The sequence below is a fragment of the Pseudoliparis swirei genome, chromosome 1 (genome assembly GCF_029220125.1).
Source record: "Pseudoliparis swirei isolate HS2019 ecotype Mariana Trench chromosome 1, NWPU_hadal_v1, whole genome shotgun sequence".
Lineage (NCBI taxonomy): Eukaryota > Metazoa > Chordata > Actinopteri > Perciformes > Liparidae > Pseudoliparis > Pseudoliparis swirei.
The window spans coordinates 11,983,011-12,001,334 of record NC_079388.1 but is presented as its reverse complement, the minus strand read 5'-3'; the positions used below and the strand labels follow the sequence as shown (position 1 = coordinate 12,001,334).

Here is an 18,324-nt window from a genome sequence, read left to right as displayed (position 1 = left end):
CTCCATAGTATACAATTATGAGAAATGTGTCATTTAGAATATCAGTTTTAATTGATGATCTTTCAGATCTTATGCATTTCTAGTGCTGAAAAACTGCCAGATGTAATAACGGCATTTTCTATTTCTGTCTCTCCTACCAATCCACTGCAGAGCCAACAATATTGTCAATGGCACTCTTTGGGATATGTACTGCGGCATCTGCACAACCTGTACCAGGATCGTTGGAGCCATATGAATATCAACACAGAGTCTGAAAGGGGCTGATAGAAATACTTCTGGACTATATGCCATATTAGAAGCTGATCTGAGTTATCCTTCAATGTATGCTGTATGTTGAGGTCTTTGCTTGAAATGTGGAATAGAGGAATGGAAAAAAGATGAAATTGTGGGGCTGTACTGTAATTGACGTAATATATGCTTTCTGCCTTTGCGTCACCAATCCACCTCAAAGGGGTTTGTCTCATTATGTTCCCAGCAGTTTGTTTTAATGCTCTTGGCAGAATGTGTAGATTGCCTCTGAAGATTAACCCATTAACTTCACTCTCCTCACCATCAAAGTCATTTCTCCCATTTCCACCTGCAATGTTCATATTATAAATATGCACTACAAATGTTTGGCACCAGAACTTGGAATTCATCCAACTTCTTTTTGATTCTGCTGCTGACATTTAAGTCATACACCCAGTTATAGACAGGTCTCATGAGTGCCCAGTATTTATTTGGCAGATATGCTCCACTTGCTCCTTACTCCTGTCTTGGCAAGTAACAAAGTACATTGATGACCTTTTTACATTATTTACTTTATTCAAATGCACATTGCATGTGAGCTTTGCGTCAAATCAGACCCAAAGAAACTCATATTGTACTTGCTCAAGAAGTTGTTTGTACAATTTTAAGGACATGGGTTTGATGTTATGCCGTCTTGAGAAACAAATAACTTGTGTTTTTGCTAAAGGTTATTTTAATCCCGATTTACTTGCCCATTTTTCCACTTTATGTATTGCGGCTTATATTTTCTTAGCGACGAAAGATGCATTGTGGCCTATTATTCACACCAGCAGCACCTGACAAATAACTTCCTACTATTTGTTTAACCTGAAAGAAGATCTAATTGATCATAATGTTGGATAACAATAGACTACATGCAATACCTTGCTCCATGCTCCACCATGCATGACTGTGGTATGCTGCACCTACTCTTACTTGAATGTTCCTGCGCAAAAAGTCCCTCGCCCAATTATATAATGTAGTGCTAATTGCTCAACGATCGAACTTAATAAGCAGCTCTTCCACATTAAAAAAAGACAGCGATGTACTTCCTTGTTGGTGTGTGCTTTTACGACATTTACATTATTCAATTATTGGGGTTAAAGTTTGTGTCATATGCAAACCATTTAAGGATGGTCCTCTTATGCATATTCTTTTGTTACTGCTTTTGAACTCTCCAAAAGTAAATGAGACATTCTGCTCTTGGTCTATTTTATTTTCCTTATCTTGTCTCCCATTAATTTAAATACCAGTGGTTCCTGTTCTTCCATGACACTGCCTTTCTCTTTGTGATAGCTGCATCACTCAGAGAAAAGGCCCTCCAAACCAAAACCCAAACCGTCTCCTGTACAGACATGTATCCTTGCTCTGACTTTCCCTGCAACCTCCACTTCCTCCCCTGACCAGAGCAATCCTGGGCGCCCATTGGCTGAGTTCCCCGTCAATCCCTCCCACTTCCCGCCCAACAACAACAGGCAGCGCTCGCTGTTGCGTTTGAAGGGCAGACGACCGACTGGACGGGAGGCAAGGACGCTGCTGCTGTTGCGAGAGAGAGAGAGAGAGAGACAGGGAGAGAGAGACAGCGAGAGAGACAGCGAGAGAGAGAGAGAGAGAGAGAGAGAGAGAGAGAGAGAGAGACAGAGAGAGAGAGACAGACAGAGAGAGAGAGACAGAGAGAGAGAGACAGAGAGAGACAGAGAGAGACAGATAGAGAGAGAGATAGACAGAGAGAGAGAGAGAAACAATGATGGGGAGCTCGTAGCCAGCAGCTCTGACTATGTCTTTTATTTAACGAGGGGTCCTCGCACGACGCCGAGCTGACGCTGCAGCGAGCTGGAGAACAGATTGAATCGTTTGTCCCCTAAACACTGACGGGTCTGGAAAGGACAGGGAAGATGAAGTTCGCTCAGTTTTTGCTGAAGAGCGGCTCTGTCGCAGGGATACCAAAACAAGTGGAGAGGTTCGCTAAGTTCTCCCCCTCGCCCTTATCCATGAAGCAGTTCATCGACTTCGGTAAGTGTTCTCGAGGAGCATCGGTTTGGTCGATCGCTGTTGGCTTGTTATGTAATTATTGAGCACACTCACATGGCAGCTGCTCAACTCCTGACAGCGTGTCATTGCAGGACAACTGCAGTTCCGACTCGCAGAGTACACATGGGGGTCAAGGACTCACTTTCCTGCTCCCTCAGCAAAAAATTAATCGACATATACAAATGTAGATCTTTATATTTCATGTGCCACTTCAGGTTCCTCCTCCCAAGGCCTGATCACGGTCACTGAACACATCCTGGACAGAGATGTTCTTTACATGTTGATGTTTAGTTTTATTCTGGGGTCAAAGGTTACATGCCTGCTCAGTGTCTCTTACCCCTCATGTGTTCGCAGGCTCTGCCAATGCCTGTGAGAAGACCTCGTTTGTGTTCCTGCGGCAGGAGCTTCCTGTCCGACTGGCCAACATCATGAAGGAGATTGATTTCCTCCCCGACAAGCTCCTCGGCACTCCATCCCTAAAACTCCTCATAAGCTGGTGGGATCTCTTGCCTGCAAAACATCATATCTTTCTCTGTAATCTGTGGCCTCAAGACCGTTGTCATACCAAACCCTGGGAATAGTGCGCAGAGTAACTGTTGCACAAGAGGCCTGTTGCACATCTGTTGTTATTTATTTCCAGGGTTCCCAGGTTATAACATTATTCTTGTTTCGGCAAGTGGGCGTTATGACCCAGTCGTGTCTGGGTTATTCAAGCCCTTTTTTTGGTGGAATTTCAGACTTTGAATATTTGGCTTCAAATACAAAATGAATCCATTCCTGCAATTTGTCTTCCTTGAATGAAAACACTGGTGTTGACAGATGTTACGCAAGACCTTGTCAATGTCTCTCATATCAAACTGCCTTGTCCCTAAACCGTGCTGTTTGTTGTCTGAGCACCCGCTGGCTAGACACCATTGATCTGGGAGCATGAATGTCAATAGATAGACTAATGCACTGGCCTTCACGGCGGTGTGCTATTCTTATGTAATAAACCATAATATATTAACACAGGTCGGATAACAAAGATGCAGCGCCGATTTTAAATTTTGAAGATATGCAAACCACTTGGTGCATGGCAGCATTTGTTAGAGTAAATATCAGCGGGTGTGAATGTTAGTGCGCACGCTGGTTTATACTAAGTGCTGCTTCCTGTATGCTAAAGGTAGATGTATCTGTTTTCAGCTGTTCAAAGAATAGCTGTAATCATTTTCACTTGGAGATTGTTTTCCCGACGTCGTGGCTACTTCCTGATATCACCATGTCAAAAAGTAGTATTCGACAATAACTGCGCCCCGGCCCTTTACGTAAGAGCCACAGTGTGTCTGTATTTGGCCGTGCACCACGGACCAACTGGCTTTCTTTTCCGTCTCTTTAAATTGGCAGCGAAAGTTGATCCGACACTCGTCAATGTTGTTGACGAAGGCGAGAGTTCATGACTCGATGTGTTGAAGCAGACTCGAGTCTATTTTTAAGATGTTCATCCGTCTGAAAGATGGGTCATACTCCAAAGTGTGACAGCTGAAGGTCAGTTAAAGGACAAAAGGAGCACGTAGATATTATAGCTCAACACATTGCTGTTCACCTCTCACCTAGTTTCTCAGAGAGCGTGACTCACTGAGCTCACTCCCCAGTCTTCTGCATCGACTGGCCAACAGAAACAATGTGTGATAAAACAAGCAATTTTAACTTTAAGAGGACAGAGTTATTATAATGTTCTCACACCGTTTTTAAACTGGTTAAAATCTCTTTTTTTTAAATCATGTCTTGTCCAACAGAAGTTCACTGCTTGCTATTTAGTTTGTAATGCTTTATCATTAATGTAGCCTCATCATCATTTCGATGTACAGTAAATTAACTAGTGTGTTTCAGTGTTTTCTTTTGTAAAAATCCATTATTTTGTGTCCACCAGGTATTCCCAGAGTTTGTTGGAGATTGTAGATTTCTTAGAGAAGGATCGGGATGATAAGGATGTCCTGACAAAGTAAGTACTTTACAGATGCTTTCTAATGCATATATATATTGCTTCTGTAAACCTTCAAGGCCTTCAATTCAAAATCCAGAGCAGTGGTGTACGCTCACAGGCTCTATGCGCCAAACGGCTTGCAAGCCCAGAAAAGCAGATTACAGCACAGAGGAAGAGCAACGTTGTTCTCTGCTCAGGTGGACAAACATTAATCTACCGAATATATACATTACAAAAAAATTGGTCGCCGCTATATGAATGTCAAACAGAGATTATTAATATCCCTGTCTAGTTGCCGTTACCGATCCAGTTAGTAACGTTCTGTGTTCCAACACCAAACCATAAATTCAGTATTTACCTGTGAAATACCAATTCTTTACGTCATGTTGCAAAGTAAAGATCAGACTCATATCCTCAGAGCTCATCATGCAGCTCCTTAAGGCCACTGTCAGACTCATGATTACTTACGGTTTCATTCAATTTACATTACATTATTACATTACATGTCAATTTATTCGCCACTGCTTTGCAAAGATCCACCGTGTTCCAAATATAAGAGGAACTCTTCATAAAGTTCAGCAACAGCAATCATTTGTTTAATCTGGAGCAATTCTGTCAAGGGGGATTAGGGTGGACCCAATAGCATGACCCAGGAGACAGATAATGAAAATAATGATCTTGTAAGCAGAGTATCGTCAGGAATGGAACAGACAGACAGAAATATATAAATACAATGTGGAACGCTCGAGGGCTTGGTTGGAAAAACACAAGACAATCTGGCAGAGGACAAGTGCAAGTGAGGGGACCTAAGTAGACAGGGACTAACGAGGGAATGGGCAACAGGTGAGACGGGCATGAGGACCAGGTGAAGGGAATGAGGGATTGACGAGGTGGGCGTGACCAGAGGCAGGCGAGGGAACAGGTGAAGGGAGTTGGACTGACGAGATGGGAAGCCGGATCTAGAATGATATGATAGTTAGTGAAACATACAGACAGGATGAGAACAACTAACACAAGGAAGGTCTGGAGCTAAACTTACAAATTCATCGAGTTTGCTCACCACATAATTCAATATTTGCATCCTGGGTGTAGACTTCTTATCAGATTTAATCTGTAAGAACAAATTTGAATGCTTTTGTATGGGCTTCCTTTTAAATTCATGATAAAGTTATTAACACGTTATATTTAGCACTGTTTACAGTAGTGTATCTGTTTGTTGGAAGTAGCTCCGCTTCTACATGCCTGTAGGAAGGTTGTGTTGTTATTTTTTGTGTGTTAACCCTCACATACTCAAGTGACCGTCGTGTCTTTGCCCTCAGCTTTACGCAGACTCTGGTGAACGTCCGTAATCGGCACAACAACGTGGTGCCCACCATGGCACAGGGTGTGGTGGAGTACAAGGACGCCTTTGGCGTGGACCCCGTCACCAACCAGAACGTCCAGTACTTCCTGGACCGCTTCTACATGAGCCGCATCTCCATACGCATGCTCATGAACCAGCACAGTCAGTATAGCACTCTGTCATCGACTGTGAGTTAATCAACACAGTTGCTCACACTCAAAGCTCATGTCATTCAAGTAAACTCAATAAAGTGCTGATCATGTTGAAAAGCTTGCGGTTTAAAAATGTCGCAGCACATTTTGTCCTTTTTTAATGTGATTATTTCTGATCTCCTCTTTAAGATTTAAACTTTAAAGCTGTAGAAAAGACACCCAACCTACCTTAATAGCTTGTTAGTAGTTTTATTCCGCTGAATGATACACGAGTGTGAGTGGCGATGTCACTCAAACTGGATATATGCTTCATATTTGACTTGATATTCACAAATGTACAACATCCAAGGACATTGTTTGTGTATACTTTTAGTCACACACATTTATTGCATTTTGCCCTGTAGCACTAATCTTTGATGGCAGTGTGAACCCAGCCCATCCTAAACATATTGGCAGCATCGACCCCAGCTGTGACGTTGTGGAGGTAATAAAAGGTAATCAATGACTTCCCTCAGCACCAATACGGCTGTCTACACACACACACACACACACACACACACTTTAGATATCTTATCTATTGCCTTATCTATTGCTTTGTTTCACTTTCTAGATGCCTATGAGGCTTCACAGATGCTTTGTGAGCAATATTACCTGACCTCACCTGACGTGGAGATTACAGAAGTCAATTGTAAGTGTTACAAAACAACCACAAGTTGCAGTTGTTTTTTTTGGATCTGCTCCATTTATTGAAAGTACTCTTGTATCGTCGTTGTTTCACCTTGATAGATTCTGCTGTAGCGGTCTGTGGGAGAGGATAGTTTCACTGGTGTGCTCTTGAAGTTGAACTCAACCTTCCAGTATACATATATATATATAAGTTATATTAATGATATTATATATACATTCGACCAGCCCACGGAGTCTCGAGTATGCAGAAAGGGATATTTACACCTTGTCCTACATAACAGATCTGATCATCTGGAGAACCAGTGACTGCTGTGAAAGAGCAGCTGGCAACTAGGGAAAGACCTTGTGACAGCATGGAAAGACAGCTGGCAGGAGGGAATAGACCCTAACGGGGCTGCCACGGGCTAGCTACCCATGGTAGCGGGACCCAGCACGAACTGTGTATGAGTCCCACCCACCAATGGCTACGAAAAATTATATGGAGAAAATACCCCCTGAGTCAGCGAGAGCGGGGGCGGAAGATGACTCATCGGCAGATAACCCGGTTATTGACATAGGAACGGAACAGACTACGAATTTGATGATCAGCATACCCGAGACTGCAACAGTGACAGCAGGACACAAGCTTCAGAGCTGCATATGTGGCTGGGCAAAGGTTACTTCCACTAGAGGCCTAAAAATACATCAGGGCAAGAAAGGGTGTCTAAAGAAGGGTCAACAGGGATCTCGCATCGACAGCTACTTTCTGAGAAGCAGGTCGAGTCAGTCGACTGAAGTTCAGCAGCAGGGCCAAAACCACAGTCTGCAGGACATCAACATCCCTGTCCCAGAAGAAGACGAACCTTGCACAGGAAACCAACCTGAACCCAGCCCAGCAAGACCTGCAGTGGAAAAGAAGATCCAGGGGCGAAGGCCACTGATCAAGTGGCCAAAATCCTGTGAAAAGGCACTGTGGATGGAGGTCAACATTGACCTCTGCAACATCTTAGAGAAACTCAGAGGCACCACCAGGAAGAAGCTGGAGAAAATGGGAGATCTTATATACAGCTATGGATCGGAAAGGTTTGGAGCAGTTGAAAGAAAGAGATCTGAACCGACAATCCCCACTAAGTCCAGGAGGCAGAAGGAAATAGATCGCCTAGTCAGAGAGAGAAGGCAGCTGAAGAAGCAGTGGAGGAAAGCCACAGAGGAGGAAAAGGAGGGCATCAACGTCTTGCAGGAGGAAATCCGGAGTAGACTTGGGACACTGAGAAGAGCGGAAAATCTGGTAAAGAAGCGCAGAAGGAAGGAACAGACAAGATCACGCTTCTACAAAGACCCCTTCAAATTCGTGAAGAGTCTCTTTACAGCGGAGAAGAGTGGAAGCCTCTCAGTGTCAAGGGCAGACCTGGAAAAACATCTGGAAAAGTCCTGCACAGATGCCAAACGCCACGAAGAGGTTATTCTCCCATCTGACATGCCACCAATCAATCAGCCAGAGCACCAGCTAGACATCAGCCCACCCAGATGGAGCGAAGTTGAGAAAACGGTGCATAGAGCAAGGGCTGCTTCAGCCCCAGGTCCTAACAGAGTTCCATACAGGCTCTACAAAAATGCACCAGATGCCCTGCGATTCCTCTGGAAGCTCATGAGGGTGGTCTGGCAAAAGAAGGAGATACCAACATCCTGGCAGAGAGCTGGAGGAATCCTTATCCCAAAGGAAAAGGACTCTTCAGAAATTGGCCAATTCCGCCAGATCAGCCTCCTGAACGTTGAGGGGAAGATATTCTTCAGTGTGGTTGCTCACAGGCTGGCAGGATACCTGCATAGAAACCATCTGATTGACACATCAATCCAGAAAGCAGGCATCTCTGGCTTCTCCGGTTGTCTGGAACATGCGAGTATCATCTGGCATCAGATCAAAGTTGCCAAGAGGGAGGGAACAGATCTTCACGTGGTGTTCCTGGATCTCGCCAACGCCTTTGGCTCAGTTCCTCACAACCTCCTTTGGACCGCCTTCGACTTCTTCAGGGTCCCTGTAGCCCTAACAGGCCTTGTCAAGGCCTACTTCCAGGACGTGCAGGTGTGCTTGTCAACAGCAGAGTACACCACAGCATGGCAGCATCTAGAAGTGGGAATTATGGCCGGCTGCACCATCTCCCCGCTAGCCTTCACAATGGCCATGGAGATGATAATTCGAGCATCTCGGTGGGTGGTTGGAGGACAGCTTATAAGACTGCCCCATAGACTGCCCAACAAGGAACAATAAAACTTTGGACTTGCTGTATGCTAATACTAAGGACGCATACAGTGCCACTGCCCTTCCCCCCCTCGGCAGGTCTGATCATGACCTGGTCCGGCTGACACCCAGGTATGTTCCTCTGGTGAAGAGGCTGCCGGTGACCACCAGGACTGTGAGGAGGTGGTCTCTGGTGGCTAACGACGCTCTACAGGACTGCTTCGAGTCAACGGACTGGGATGTGTTGTGTGGACCGCACGGGGAGGACATCAACAGTATGACCGACTGCATCACGGAATACATCAAGTTCTGTGAACACACCACCATCCCATCACGGACTGTGCGCTGCTTCCCCAACAACAAGCCCTGGATCACCAGGGACCTGAAGGCGCTTCTTAACAAGAAGAAAGCTGCTTTCAGGTCTGGAGACAGGGATGAGCTGAGGAGAGCCCAGCGCAACCTAAAGGTGAAGCTCAGGGAGGCAAGGACTCCTACAGGAGGAAGCTGGAGGCCAAACTCCAGCTGAACAACACAAAGGAGGTGTGGACTGGAATGAAGCAGATAACTGGCTTCAAGGTGGGAGGTAGACAGCCAGGGGGCTCCTGGAGAGGGCCAACGAGCTGAACTGTTTTTCAATAGGTTCAGTTCACAGCCCTCCCCCTTCTCCTCCACACATCACCACTCCCCAACACCTCCCCTCTGTCCCCCTGCTGAGCTGCACATCCACCGAGCCCTCAATAACAATGGGCTCCTCCACCTCCCCTCTCTCTGTGACGACTGACCAGGTGAGAAGACAGCTGGAGAAACTACTCCAGCGCAGAGCTGAAGGTCCTGATGGCATCAGCCCCAGGGTCCTAAAGACCTGCGCCACCCAGCTGTCTGGTGTCCTGCAGCGCCTCTTCAACCTCAGCCTGAGGCTGGGGAAGTCCCGTGCTGTGGAAGGCGTCATGCCTGGTCCCTGTCCCAAAGAAGTCAACACCATCTGGCCTCAATGACTACCGACCGCTGCCCTCACCTCCCATGTGATGAAGGTGCTGGAGAGGCTGGTCTTGGCCCACCTCCGCCGCAGGTGAAATCGTCGCTGGACCCTCTGCAATGTGCTTACCAGCCTCATGTGGGAGTGGACGACGCCATCATCTACCTGCTGCAACGAGCTCAGTCGCACCTGGATGGAACCGGTGTCTCTGTGAGAGTCACTTTCTTTGACTTCTCCAGTGCATTTAACACCATCCAGCCACTGCTGCTGAGTGAGAAGCTGCGGTGGTCGGTGTGGACGCGTCCACCATCTCCTGGATCACTGACTACCTCACAGGCAGACCACAGTTTGTCAGAATGGGGCGTGTGCTGTCTGGAACGGTGGTCAGTGATGTTGGAGCCCCACAGGGAACTGTTCTGTCTCCCTTCCTCTTCACCCTGTACACCAGTGACTTCCAGTACAACACAGTCATGCCATCTGCAGAAGTACTCTGATGATTCTGCAGTGGTCGGGTGTATTAGGGATGGACGGGAGGAGGAGTACAGGGCAGTGGTGAGTGACTCTGTAAAGTGGGCCGATGAGAACCACCTGCGGCTGAACGTGGCCAAGACCAGAGAGATGGTGGTGGACTTCAGGAGGAAGGCGACAGCTCCTCCACCTCTGAGTGTCCTGGGAGTGGACGTGGACATGGTGGAGGAGTACAAGTACCTGGGCGTCTCCATCGACAGCCGACTGAACTGGAAGGCCAACATCAACGCTGTGTACAAGAAGGGATGAGTCGACTCTTTTCCTGAGAAAGCTTCGATCCTTCAACGTGTGCAGCAAGATGCTGGAGTTATTCTACCAGTCGGTTGTCGCCAGTGTGCTGCACTTTGCCATTGTCTGCTGGGGAGCAGCATCGGCCGGTGACACCAGCCGTCTCAACAAACTGGTGAGGAAGGCTGGCTCCATCATCGGCTGCCAGCTGGAGCACCTGGAACAGGTGGTGGAGAGGAGGACGTTGAAGAAACTTGTGTCCATATTGGACAACCCGGACCACCCTCTCCACCACCTCCTACAGGGACAGAGGAGGACTTTCTCCAGACCTCTCCTCACGCTCCGCTGCCACAAGGACAGATACAGGAGAACATTCCTGCCGACGGCTATGAGGCTCTACAACAGATCACCTCTTGCCAGATCCTAGTGCAATAACTGAATACTTACACTATGTTGATCTGCACTTCACACATCTCATTTGTTTGCACTACACACATACACACATTTCATTTCATTTGCTCTGCACTCATACACACACTTTGCTTTTTGCACTCTGTCTATATTTAATATTTTTGTATTTGATTTGTCAGTGTTGTTGTGTGTTGTGTATGCATGTGTGTTGTATATTTACATATATATTTTGTTTTGTATTTTACTTGTATACTTCTATATCTTTCATCCCTGTTTCTTATATTTTGTGTTTTGTTTTTTATTCTTGTGTGTTGCTGCTACTGTCACGACAAATTTCCCCTTGGGGATTAATAAAGTATATATCTATCTATCTATATCTATCTATCTATCTATCTTACATGGACGACCTTACCACCCTCACTACAACCAAGGCTTGCACTGTACGGCTGCTGAGAAAGCTGCAAGATAACATCGAGCTGGCTCGGATGAAGATCAAGCCAAGCAAGTCCAGAAGCATCTCCATCGTCAAGGGGAAGCTGTCAGACCAACGCTTTCTCATTGGCGATGAGCCTATTCCAACTGTCTCTGAGAAGCCTGTGAAGAGCCTTGGCCGATGGTATGATGCCTCCCTTAAGGACAAAGAGCAAGTAGATCAGCTCAGGAAGGATGTAGCTAGCGGACTGGGGAACATCGACAGAACCGCACTACCTGGCAAGTTGAAGCTCTGGTGTATGCAGTTCGGGCTCCTTCCACGCCTCTTATGGCCACTTACCATGTACGAAGTCCCGATCTCGAAAGTGGAAAAGCTGGAGGCTGATCAGCACATATGCAAGGAAGTGGCTTGGGCTTCCCAGGTGCCTCTGCAGTATAGGGCTCTATGGCAAAGGAGTATTAGAACTGCCCATTTCCAGTCTGGCAGAGGAGTATAAATGTGCCAAAGTTAGACTGGAAATGATGCTATTGGATTCGAGTGATCCATTTGTAGCCCAAGCTGCACCCATCCTGACTACTGGGAGGAAGTGGACCCCACTGGAAGCAACCAAGCAGGCAAAGGCAGCACTCAAGCACAGGGACATCGTGGGCCGAGTGCAGCACGGAAGGAGTGGTCTTGGAGCCGAAGCCAGTACACCGGCCTGGAGCAAGGCTACTCCGTTCCAGAGACGCAAGCTGGTGGTCCAGGAGGTACGTCAGCAAGAGGAGGCAGCAAGGTGTGCAAAAGCTGTGTCACAGGCAAGGCAGGGGCAGTGGATGAATTGGGAGGGAGTGGAGAAGAGGAAGATCTCCTGGCAGGAGCTGTGGGAGATGGAGGCATTTAAGGCTAGCTTCACCATCAGGGCCACTTATGATGTACTGCCGTCTCCCAAGAATCTTAGCCAGTGGTACGGAGAAGACCCCACATGCTCCCTCTGCCCAACTCCAGCTACACTAAAGCACATCCTGGTGGGCTGCAAGACCGGCCTCACTCAAGGCCGGTACACCTGGCGGCACAACCAGGTGCTACAATGTCTTGCGGCAGTGCTGGAGAGTCGACGGATGAGTGTCAATGCCCTTCCTCCACCATCTCGTAGGCCGGCAACAACATTTGTCCGGGAGGGCGGGGGCCAGGCCACTCTCACCACTTCAAGACCAGAAACTGGACAGCTAAGTGGGGCACGGGACTGGAAGATGCTGGCAGACCTAGGCCAGAAGCTCCGCTTTCCAGCAGAAATAGCATTAACAAATCTGCGACCAGACCTTGTGCTTTGGTCGGCCTCACTCAAGCAAGTTTATATCATCGAGCTCACGGTGCCCTGGGAGAGTGCGGTGGAGGAGGTCTACTGGAGCAAGAAGATAAGGTATGCGGACCTTGCAGCAGATGCACATCAACGAGGCTGGAAAGCTAGGGTCTGTCCAGTTGAAGTAGGCTGCAGAGGATTTGTAGCCACCTCAACATCCAGGCTTCTTCGAGAGATGGGAGTGCGGGGGAAGGCCCACAGGCAAGCAGTCAAAGACCTTTCCAGGGCTGCTGAAAAGGGAAGTCAGTGGCTGTGGATTAAGAGGAAGGACTCCACCTGGGCTGTCGGATGAGTGATGACCAGGGTTTTTCCTGCATAGAGAAAATTTGGGCGCGCGCCTAAGCCGTTTTCCCGAGCGCCTATGACAAATCCTGAGCGCCTAAGGGGGGGGGGTGAGAGAGAGTGTGCTCACCCGTGTGCGCGCATCACCGCAGAGCTTTTTTGGGAGCACCGAAGACCCATTTTGACCCAGGAAAAACCCTGATGACATCTAGGGAGTGAGCCCGGGACGCCGGATCTCACTGCTGAACCCTCTGGAGATGTCGTGGGTCAATCAGCGAAACATCGAAGAAGGAGGGCGCCCACTTGATAACCCATAGGATGCCATCAATCATTCGACCAGCCCACGGAGTCTCGAGTATGCAGAAAGGGATATTTACACCTTGTCCTACATAACAGATATAATATCATTCATATAATCTTTTTTTTTTCCACTGATGTTGAAACGGTCTGTCTTGTCTTATATCAGAGTTATATGTTATATCATTTGTTAATATGTTTTTTGAAGCAGGCAAATATCCCAAATGTCTGCATTCACCCGCTAGCGTGCAGTCAGGATGTCTGAGTTTTAGATTGGTCATAGTTGACAGTGCCACTTTTCCCCTCATATGATCAGTACTATATATTTTGTTCACAGCCAAAAACCCTGACCAGCCCCTCCACATTGTCTACGTGCCGTCCCATCTCTACCATATGCTGTTTGAGCTTTTCAAGGTACAGTACCAAACCCGCCTGGGAACCAGACGTATGTTGTTCCTCATCGTCTGCCCACTCACACGTCGTCATCCTCTCTGATTTTCTCTGTCAGAACGCCATGAGAGCTACAATAGAGACCCACGAGATGAGCCCAACGTTGCCCCCCATCAAAGTGCGAGTCTCACTGGGAACTGAAGATCTCACTATCAAGGTAGATTAGTTAAGACAGACGTTAGTCCTGAAATCTGTACGATCACAGGGGTCAACCAGAGTTAAGATTATACGACCAAACAAGTGTTGTTGTGCCATTCACTTGTGTTACCTTCACTGTACACATCTGTATACATGTCTCTGTGGACCGTGTTAGGATACAAATAAAACAGCACAACCCTGTTTAGATTCCATTCAAATGGAAAATGATGAAGAGCTGACAAATTCGCCGCTGCCAGAACAAAAAGAAGACCCGTGTCAATCTAACATACCTCCCCTTTATTTTTGAGATGTCTGACAGAGGAGGCGGAGTCCCGCTGAGGAAGATTGAGCGTCTGTTCAGCTACATGTACTCCACGGCTCCGAGTCCAGTCCACGAAGACAACGCTCGCAACGCCCCTCTGGTGAGGCACCCCCTCTGTCTTCAGTGTGGATGAGTGTCTTAGTCAGGACACAGAGTGCTCCAAGACTCCAAACTCGGGTTTTCTTTTAACTAGGATTAAAAGTGAACCAGGTGGTAAATCTTCCGGTTCTAATCAGAGACTCACACAACTGAGCATGTTGCAAATGAGCTTATTACAAAAAGGATTGCAGTCAATAGTAAACTTGAACCATTAGGTACACTGTATACTTGTTTACAACACAAGCCCTCCACATTATCCACGCTGTTGTAACTGTAATATTGTGGCAACTGGCCCAGATCGGCTCATCTGTATTGATCCTGTGACCCTGTGATTCTTCCATCAGGCTGGTTTTGGCTATGGCCTGCCCATCTCCCGTCTGTATGCCAAGTACTTCCAGGGAGACCTGCAGCTCTACTCTATGGAGGGTTACGGCACCTCCGCTGTCATATACTTAAAGGTGGGAACTCCACTACCTCCAAAAAAATCACCTTCAAAGCCAAGTTGGTGGAGAGTTTAAATATACATGTACTGTCAACTCCACCGCCTGCAGTGACTGAGTGGTGGCAGATGTAAAGTAACTATGTAAAACAAGCAATGCACAACTAATGTGTGTGATGGTGTGAGTTATAAATCACCAGATGTTCCATGTCAGGAGACCTTTGCCGTCTCTACTTAAACCAGTAAATCTAGCACTGAGAGACGTCATGGCTCTGACTCTCATTCATGCAGACGTGCGATAAGGATGCAGACTACTAACTCGCCTTCTGCTCTGTATCACAGGCCTTGTCCTCAGAGTCCGTGGAGAGACTTCCTGTTTTCAACAAGTCCGCCTTGCGGCATTACCAGACGAGCATAGAGGCTGACGACTGGTGCATGCCCAGCAGGGACCCAAAGAAACTGGGCAATACCAAGAGGATTCTGTGATGGTGGACGGAAGTCAAGGACATTTTTATAGTTTAAATTAAAGGATCATTGAATTGAAAGGAAAAGGTCCCTCGTGGAAGAAATGGACTGTAGCGGATGAAGGCACAGAGGCTTTCAGCATACTCCTGGACCTGGATTTGGGTGAATGTGGATCGTTGGTGTCAAGAATCAGAGAAATGCACCGAAATAGCTGAACTGAACTACCACTACCAGCCCCAAGGCATTTTAATATAATTATGTTGTAAGATGATTACAGGCTGCTGACGGTAATAGAATATAAATCTTATTTTGCCATACTCACCTTTCAGTTCTAATAACCTAGCTATACTTCCTAAGTAAGCATGCCGTTTGTGTTTGTGTCAATTTTTTCTTTCAAAACATATAATTTTAGAACCGTAAGACTGCCAAATTCTCTGTTTAATTAAATTCCCGGGTAAAGTTTTCTTTTTTTGTGTGCATTAGATTAAATCTTTATGATGGCCTCAAACAAATTCAGTCAGGTACTTTGAGTTCAACAGAAAGTGAAAACATTCAACTTTTCTACTTTGTCGGACAACTTCTTGATTTCATTGTTCTTCAGTTCTAGTACAAATACAGTATTTCAGAAACTAGAAGAAGAATTTGCACTGATTGTGTGGTGTAAAATTCCATCAATGTATAATCAATTGTTCCACTTCCATCTTTTAGCTTCTTCTATATGTGATGTTACCATGATTGATGGATGTTTGAGTTCCACGTGGCAAAATGAGAATGTGCCTTTCTGGAGAAGCGTAATTGCTAAAACATAGTATTGCAACATATTTTAAGGTAATACGTATGGTTGAACTGTGAATAATTATATTTTAACTGTAAAACTGCCAAATTACCCTTTACCTATACAAGAAGTATTGTCCCTTGTTGCAACAGAATTTAAATACACATTTTTTGTACCTTTTCCAAAAAGGTTTTCAGTGTTTTCAAAGAGTAACTGTCATTTGATAATATCAAGTGTTTTGTAATGATGCATGCGTTGCACATTTAAATGGCTTTAGAGGCTGTGTAGGCCTGTGGGAAATGTTGAACTACAGCAGACTGTATTTGAGCTTTCTGGGATGACACACACACACACCTACACACACACACACACACACACACACACACACACACACACACACACACACACACACACACACACACACACACACACACACACACACACACACACACACACACACACACAGAGTTAAGAGTTGCTGACACATACAGTATGACCGTCTCAGACATGCTCAGACAATGCTATGCAAGCTGTATTAATCTAACAGATATTGTGTTTTCTTTATCTCACTATTTCACATAATCCATGCGCCTCCTTTAGCGGCCATACTTTCAAACATACACTGTACTTCTCAATTATTTCTTCACCACATTTGTAGCATTTAGAACTGCCTTGAGATCTTGTTGATTAAAATATAAACTCACTACCTTTTAGATTTTCATGATTTATATACTGTCTCTGCACCAACAGGCAGGTTGCATTTGATACCGTGTGAACGTCTCTCTCCATGGCCATGTGGCCGCAGTCCAATGACCAGTGAATGTAGAAAATAAAAATCTCTCTTCAATACGTCATTATAAATTCAGCTGTTTGAGTGCACGGCGCCGTGAGCCCTGTGCTCACCGTGCCCCCTCTTCTCTCCCCACAGCGTGTTTTAGGAAACTTTGCTCTGTTTGTCATTCACCATCGCGGACACAGTCCAGTGGCTTTTACCGTGGCCAGCTGCCAAGAGGAGTTTGAGAGCACACTGTCCTCCATGAGTGTCCCCACGTGACACAATCGACTCTGGTTTTAAGGCTATTCTCCTCTTATCTCTCTGAATTCTGTTCTACAGTTCATTCAGGGAGGATCGGCATTGCAGCAATACAAACACAGCATCACGCAAGTTCTCTCTCAAAGATAAGAGGAAAGAAAATTACATCACTGCAATGTCAAGAATTCAAGTTCGGTTAAAAGCCAATTTCCCTTCCCGTCACTATAATGCATGGTTTAGGAATCTAGCCTCCCTCTCTGCCTGACCTTTACCGGTCTATTTCAAGAGTACAGGGACCCAGGCCTGACCCTTCAGGCATCCACACAATGTTCCCTCCGCCGAGGATGTCTTGTCCACATGCCGACCAGCAGCTCAGCGACAGCTGTTTACATAATTGGCCGACACCATATAGCTCAAAGGGCCTCTCTCTCTGCGGCAGCAGCCTCAGTCGCACCAGTGCTTTCTTCGAAGATACACTGATAGGACGTCAATTAGACTTAACACCTGGATAACATAGTTACATTACATTACATGTCATTTAGCAGACGCTTTTATCCAAAGCGACTTACAATAAGTGCATTTCAACCTAGAGTACAAACTAAGAACAACAAGAATACAGGAAGTAACATTTCCTATAACTACAAAAATACAAAAGCCATAAAATAAGTATAAGTAAGTGCCACTGTGTGCTGCTAATCTGTTTTAATCCCCATATATAGTCGGAAAAGGTGGTTTGTTTCTCCGACGAGATGAGAGTAGAGACTTTCTGCTGTCCTGATGATGGTGGGGGAGCGTTCCCCACTGAGGAGCCACAGCAAAAAAGTCTCTGGATTTCGAGTGATTAGCTCGAGGTGCATAGTCTGAGACGCTCACACCATGACAGCATGCTTTTGTGACTGGGCTGAGTGGCGCGGGTCACAATTTAAGGTTAATCCTTGAAGATGACAATCTAGAAGTCAGAAAAGAAATTTGGTGTTGAGTTAAGGTGGAAATTATTATAAAAACGTGATATTAACTTGGTATTAAAAGGTTCTCGATACCATATTCAGAGCATATCTCGAGCCTCCACACGGCTTTCGACCTGACGAGAGCTGAGCCGGCAGCTTGCAGCCGACAGCGGTAACCACACAATCAGCGCCAACAAAGTGCTGACGCAGCAAAACCGTGTTCACCTGGAGGGGCAACAGGACAGGAAGAACCGCTGCGTGAAAGCAGTGCCAAGTGGCAACGGTGAGCTACCCAGCGGGGCATGCTCACATGCACTGACATGCGCTCAGAATACCACACAGCCAGCCCTGCTATGTCAACATGGAGAGCAGAGAAGCTCGGATAACAACACACAGAAGGAGGAAAAAGTAGTTTGCGGCTTTACTAATGCACTGAATATCAAATCCAGCATCTTTAAATTACCATCACTGTTTTTGCAGAGTGGCCTCTGCTTAGAGG

General features: G+C 46.3%; 1 protein-coding gene across 2 annotated transcripts; it reads left to right on the top strand.

The window, feature by feature from the left end:
• The first annotated feature begins 1,931 nt into the window (after positions 1-1,931).
• On the top strand, positions 1,932-15,534 carry pdk4 (pyruvate dehydrogenase kinase, isozyme 4). 2 transcript variants are annotated; one of them, XM_056414746.1, is made up of 11 exons: positions 1,939-2,280; positions 2,653-2,794; positions 4,208-4,279; positions 5,581-5,765; positions 6,160-6,249; positions 6,366-6,443; positions 13,495-13,571; positions 13,666-13,764; positions 14,054-14,167; positions 14,511-14,624; positions 14,948-15,534. In XM_056414746.1, exons 1-11 carry the CDS (start codon positions 2,163-2,165, stop codon positions 15,089-15,091), a joined length of 1,233 nt encoding a protein of 410 aa, XP_056270721.1. In that variant the 5' UTR covers positions 1,939-2,162; the 3' UTR covers positions 15,092-15,534. The 2 variants fall into 2 exon arrangements, with proteins under 2 accessions (XP_056270726.1, XP_056270721.1); XM_056414751.1 differs by lacking the exons at positions 6,366-6,443; positions 13,495-13,571; positions 13,666-13,764; ... (1 more) ...; positions 14,511-14,624; positions 14,948-15,534 and having other exon boundaries at positions 1,932-2,280; positions 5,581-5,791.
• The last annotated feature ends 2,790 nt before the right edge of the window (positions 15,535-18,324 follow it).

Excerpts from the sequence above, each read along its gene's own strand:
- pdk4 (XM_056414746.1), top strand. The coding sequence starts at position 2,163 with ATGAAGTTCGCTCAGTTTTTGCTGAAGAGCGGCTCTGTCGCAGGGATA. Across the intron at positions 5,766-6,159 it reads CATGCTCATGAACCAGCACA|CACTAATCTTTGATGGCAGT; the intron begins GTCAGTATAGCA and ends TTTGCCCTGTAG. Across the intron at positions 14,168-14,510 it reads ACGCTCGCAACGCCCCTCTG|GCTGGTTTTGGCTATGGCCT; the intron begins GTGAGGCACCCC and ends TTCTTCCATCAG.